This window comes from Pagrus pagrus (assembly GCF_965226575.1).
Source record: "Pagrus pagrus genome assembly, chromosome: 12".
Taxonomy (NCBI): domain Eukaryota; kingdom Metazoa; phylum Chordata; class Actinopteri; order Spariformes; family Sparidae; genus Pagrus; species Pagrus pagrus.
This window is the reverse complement of record NC_140196.1, coordinates 26,716,291-26,722,410: the sequence shown is the minus strand read 5'-3', so window position 1 is coordinate 26,722,410 and position 6,120 is coordinate 26,716,291. Positions and strand designations below refer to the sequence as shown.

General features: G+C 39.8%; 1 protein-coding gene across 1 annotated transcript; it reads right to left on the bottom strand.

Annotated features, from left to right (window-relative positions):
• On the bottom strand, positions 1 to 4,945 carry cryz (crystallin, zeta (quinone reductase)). The gene is made up of 8 exons (XM_084368992.1): positions 4,736 to 4,945; positions 3,650 to 3,802; positions 3,021 to 3,184; positions 2,028 to 2,079; positions 1,772 to 1,921; positions 1,501 to 1,602; positions 1,114 to 1,209; positions 1 to 603 (listed from the first exon to the last, which is right to left on the bottom strand). The coding sequence occupies exons 1-8, from the start codon at positions 4,841 to 4,843 to the stop codon at positions 442 to 444; spliced, it is 987 nt and encodes a 328-aa protein (XP_084225118.1). The 5' UTR covers positions 4,844 to 4,945; the 3' UTR covers positions 1 to 441.
• Between the last annotated feature and the right edge of the window lie 1,175 nt (positions 4,946 to 6,120).

Below are 6,120 nucleotides of genomic sequence, written 5' to 3'. Positions count from 1 at the left end.
GCAAGGCAAGGCAAGTTTATTTGTATCACACAATTCAGACACAAGGCAACTCAAAGTGCTTTAGTCATGCCGGGCGATACAAATTCATGTTATTCGTGTTGGAAACTTTCAACTTTAAGCCACTGCTTCGCTGCTCCGAGCTGACCAGGAGAGAGTTGGCTGCAGAGCCAGACCTTCTGTAAGAATAAACACCCAGAGTCACATCGGATTCTGCTCTGACCCGCAGCCGTTTACTAACAGTAGGAAAGTTATTTCGTTTATTTAAATTTCTGGAATTAAAAAGAGTGAGTTTTATGTTTTTTATGCCTTCATTTACTACAGCGAAAATATTCAAGATCATTTTCAGTAATCATTTCAGCTTAATGTGTCCATGTTAACCATTGTTTGATTGTTGCAAAAAGTCCTACATGATGACCTTTGACCTGTGATATGATCACATCTTCACATGGTCAGAACCATCTTCCCAGCTGCTCCAGGACACTCAATGATGTCATGGTGGGCCTGGGCAGCCTTGTCAAGTGGGAACTGGGAACCGACGACTGGATTCAGCCAACCAGATTCCATCCCTGCGTAGAGCAGCGCTGCACACTCCTTCTGCTCCTCCTGAGAGAATACAGCAAGAGATGTGCATTTATTTTAAATAACTGGAACATTGTATCATGATTTGTTTTTCTTGGCTCCATGTCAGAGGTTTTTTGCTCCTAATTATTTTTGTTTATGATGTGATTACTGTGAGCATTGGCAGGGTCTTTCTTCAGGCGATATATGGAACAACCAACACAACCCTTATTCTTCTCAGTCACATAGAGCTTTGGTGCATGAAGTGGTCGCATGTGTATCATCAAGACTGTGAAGGCTTTTAAAAATAAGAATAGGAAATAGGAATTGTTTTTCATAATACATTGTATTGTTTGTTTTTGATGTCTCTGGGCCCCCGTTCATAAGCTACAGATAGCTTCTGGGGTTATCCTTTTTACAAGATCATGTCTACTGTATATTATGAATTGAAATTGTGTTTTGGATTTTAAAATGATTTGTAAAATAAAACTAACCTTGAACCTTGAAGAAAAATCTAAACACTGTGTGAATGTAAAACATGGCTTATGTTTGTACCGGTGCACTGAAGAAGAGGATCACTCCCACGACGCTGCTCTCTTTAGCCATGATGTCTCTGGGGTTGATCTCTATAGGGCCTCTACTGCCAACGATCTACAAAGAAAGACAGATGAAGGAGGAGTATATTAAAGTCTCCAGGTATTAGCTACACTGGGATACAACTACTGCATGGAACTATAAGATTTAAAGCAACAATTTAAGAGACAAAGTGTAATATTGTTAGTTAGTAGTACAGCACAGTGATTGGTTACTGCACTGCAGAGCAATAGAAATCTGGGGCCATATTCACATTATATTCAGAAGTTAAAAATAGCTGTTTATTGTCTGAGTTAGACTCCTAAGAAGTAATTCACAAAGCATTTGAATGTTAAAGGTCTTACTGACCGCAACACGTCCTCCATAAGCCAACATCTGGAGGTCTTTACTGAGGTTGACATTTGACAGCATCTCCACTATCACATCTATGCCCTTGCCCTCTGTGGCTTCCTGGAAAAACACATACACACATTGACACAGTCCATGTCTTTATAACCACATCTAAAACCAGAAATAAGAACGAAGGAATAAAGATGTTTAAATTCTTGGTGAGTGTCATCCAGAACTTCCTCTCCACCTGCTGCTCCTGTGGCATGTGTGTGGGATCGTGTGTGTATACCATGATTTTGTCTGTGTAGTCCTTTTCTCTGTGATTAAAAGCCAGGTGAGCTCCACTTTGGAGAACCAGCTTCATTCCCTCTGGTGTCCCTGCCGTCCCCAACACTTTGAGACCCAGAGCACGGGATAACTGGCACGCTGCCACACCAACCTAAACACACACAGACACATGAGATGCAGATGTGGGTGCCATTACATTTTTAATGTAATTACAAATAAAGAAGAAAGACAGAAAAAGGGGAAAAAAAGAAGTCTACCCCTCCACTGGCTCCATGGATGAGGACGGTCTCTCCAGCCTTGATGTGGGCTCTGCAACACACAACACATCAGTTAAAACACGATTTAGTCATAAGATCTATGATTATCTGTGTGTTGTGTTGTTTTATATTATTCCTTATTCTAAACAAAATCTCATGAAAACATTGAAACCAAAAATGTGTTAGTCGGTCTCTTATTACTTCAAGACTTCCCTTCTAAGCCCAGAGACCTTTTACATTTATTTATTTTTTTTTTCACAAAAAGGTTCAGTTATTCCCTAAATACCCATAGTACTTTGAAAAAGTTTATTTTTTTCTGTGATTGTCCCTGCTGTCTATACCGCGCTTAAAGAAATCCCTTCCCAAAGTGATTTTGATGTAAGTGATGGAGGATAATTTTCCCCAGTCCTCCTGGAAATGCATTCTTAAGTTGAGCTGAAAATAATAAGAGGCTTCAGCAGTCTGATTTAAACAAACTGAGTCGGGATCTTCCAATGTTTACATATTTTTAGTAGAAAATTGTCACTTGCTACTATTAAGTTTCAAGAACAATTGTATGTCTGCCTCTAAGAGCTAGCTGAATGGATTCTGCTTGTTCTTGTCACTTTGCTTTTTTACACTAAATCTATGATCACCAAACTGATTGTTCAAGTTACTGTATGTATATTTTTGAGATGACACTTTCAGAGGACCTATACTAAATTCAGATTTGAACCAAACTTTATGAATGTTTTTTGTGACAATGTTGTAGGTGTTCCTCTCATTCCATCACACAAAAATAAGAGCTGTTGAAATCATTGGAAGTGAAGACTGCAACGATATACATCTTCTTTACAAGAGTATGTAAACTTTTGACCGCGACTGTACATCTAAAAAAAAGTGCAAATAAAAGAATGCAGTCTCTGACCCAGATTCAGACCTGTGACACCTTCTCCACCACCATGGTGGTTCCTGAATCAAGTTAACCAAATGGTGGCAGTGTTGGGATCTTACTTGTGAACCAAAGCTCTGAAGGCGGTGAAGTAGGGGATCCCTAATGCTGCACCCTGGGTGTAGTCTAAGGCATCGGGTAGTTTGTGGACACAGTCATCAGCTGCTACAGTGTACTCTGCATAACCGCCACTGACTGTGGCTGTGGTGAACACACGGTCACCTGCCTGGAAAACACACACAGAATTACTTACACATTGAATCAATTACTAACATACAGCAGTCTCCACTAGTTTACTTGACAAGGCAGTTTCTACCATTGTTCCCTTGGGTTAGGGTTATCATATTTTTAAGTTCTTTTGTATCAAATTAATCCAGTAATAGTTGTCAGTACATCCGTGGGAACAGTGCAAACAGGAACTGATAATACCTAATTCAACATACTTTTAATTGTGCCTAATTACCAAAATGTAAAGTAAACATAGGCTTAAAAAGCAAATCTCATAGCCCATAGCATAACTCACTATTGGGTCTCTCAAACGCAACATTACATCCCCAGAAGCATTACTGGAGCTGTAGTTTCAAAACTTAAGTAAGACCATTCATCTGATCCAAGAGTAATTGATTACAATCAACTGTAAATATGTGTTTGGTCTCTCAGCAGCATGAAATCCAATGTTTATCAGTCTGACCTTTACTACAGTGACTCCCTCTCCAATAGTTTCCACCACTCCAGCTACGTCTGTGCCTGGTGTGTACGGCAGGGTGGGCTTACGGGCATATGTACCAGCCCGGATGTAGGTTTCCACAGGGTTCACTCCACAGGCATGGACACGTATCAACACCTACAACAGAGAGAGACGTAGACACAGCTTTGAAAGCTATCATAATAACTTACAGACGCATACATATGCAAAAGATCTTATGGGGATATGAGATGGAGATACTCTGGATGACATTACTCTGGCCTCCACAGTAAGGAACCTGGGAGTTATCTTTGATAGGATTTGTCATTCATATCTCAATTATTAAAGCTGTTATCACTGTTTTGGTTTCTGCACCTGTCCCACTGTTTCTTCTCTCTCCCTCTCCCTCTCTTAGCCTGAGGTGACTGCCCACCATTGAGTACAGTTCTGCTCGAGGTCTCTGCCTGTTAAAAGGCAGTTTTTTCTCGCCACTGTCAACAAGTGCTTGCTCATGGGGGAAATGTTGGGTCTTTGTAAATACATCCATCAAGGAGTATGGTCTAGACCTGCTCAATTTGGGAAGTGTCAGGAGATTAATTTTGTTATGAATTGGCGCTATACAAATAAAGATTGATTGATAAGAGATTAAACAAACAAAAAAAAAAATACCACAGCCTGAGGCTGAGCACAACTGAAAACATTTTTATTAAGTTCAATTGCTCATTTTTATAATCCTTATAAATGATATGTTGTATTTGTTGCTTATTCGTGTTCCTGACATGCACTCATCTGGCTGCGTTGTCACTTTGTGGGCTATGCATCCGAAGACAAGTGTAAACTTCTGACTTTAAAGTGTATTCATACAGGTGCACATGGCTGATTGTCAAGGTTAACAAGTGACGCACTGTTCATGTGGCCTAAAGCACGTGACCACTGACACCCGGAAGTTCTGCAGCAAACTTGCTCAGCTTTAAAGTGAAGCATGATTGTACATGTAAAGTGACAGCTGTTGGTGTTCAGTGTGCGATCAACTTCATCAACTTTAAATGACGTCCCACTCTCTTGTGCATTAGTGTGGACTGTCTGTCTCACCTGTCTGTGTCCAGGCTGCGGGACAGGCACATCTGAGCACAGTCTGAGCACTGACGGTCCTCCAAACTCACCTACTCTGACGGCTCTCATCAGCCTGCTGCCCGACATGTCTGCACACACGGGCCGATAAAGTCTCACGACCTGTCTCAGATACAGAGCCACAACAATCAACACTGCTGCTCTCTCTGCTTTTTCGCGCTTCACAGGCGGTTGGCAAACAACGAACTGGTGCATTACCGCCACCTACTGGGTTGGAGTGTGAATCAGAAGGTCTGGTATGTGTAATGTTAGAAAGAAAGAAAGAAAGAAAGAAAGAAAGAAAGAAAGAAAGAAAGAAAGAAAGAAAGAAAAGGAAACCTATATTCTCTCAGTTCTGTTGGTGACTCTGAGGCACTGAAGGATCTGATAACACTCACTTCTTGAGTTCTGTTGCAGAGTAGAGTCTATGAGGTCAAAGTGTACTTTTATTTTCCGGAGGTTTTGAGTCGTTTGCCTTCTCTCTTCCTCATATGTCAGAAAGTGCACCACTACATGCTCTACTGTTTCTCCTTGGCCACAGTAATCACTATTCTCACTATCTATTTTGTATATTGAACTGTTCAGTCCAGTGTGTCCCAGTCTAAGTCTGAATATGACGGGCTCATCTTTCCTGTTCCTTCCTGTACACCTCATTACTCCTACTACTTCCTTCCCACTGTGTTACTAATAACATCAACAATGGTTGTCACAGGAAGTCCTGACTTTTACTTCTAAAAGTTTTATAAAGTGTGATGGAGTGAAACTAAAGCTGTCTGATAAGGTTGAAATCATTATGACACTAGATTAAAACAGTGTTTTTTCATCTCCATATATATCGAGATATAACAAATGTAGGTAGAGTCACGTGAAATATTCAAACCTATGTTTAAAGAAATGATTTGTGTTACATTTAAAACTCTTTGTATGTGTTACACAAAACTTCAGCAGCTAACTTTGTTATTTTATAACTTGCCGGTATCTCAGCTTGCTTAGTATAATTCATTTGGACAATGGAGATTTGTAGGGGATAACACTTTAGAGCTGCAACAATTAGTCTATCAATCAATTAGTCGGCTGAAAGAAAATTATTATTATTACCAGTAACAATGTTGATAATCCCTTTTCAGTCATTTGTCGAGCAAAAATGTCAAACATTTCATTCCAGCCTCTGAAATGTGAAGATCAGCTGCTTTGCTTTCTCATTTATGACAGTAAATGAAGAGTCTTTGAATTTGGACTGTTGTTTGGACAAAAGAAGTCATTTAAAACGTAACTTTGAGCTCTGGGTTATTGTGATGAGCATTTTACACTTTTTTTTTTTACTCTATAGACCAAACAATTAAGTCATCAAATTAATAGATAATAAA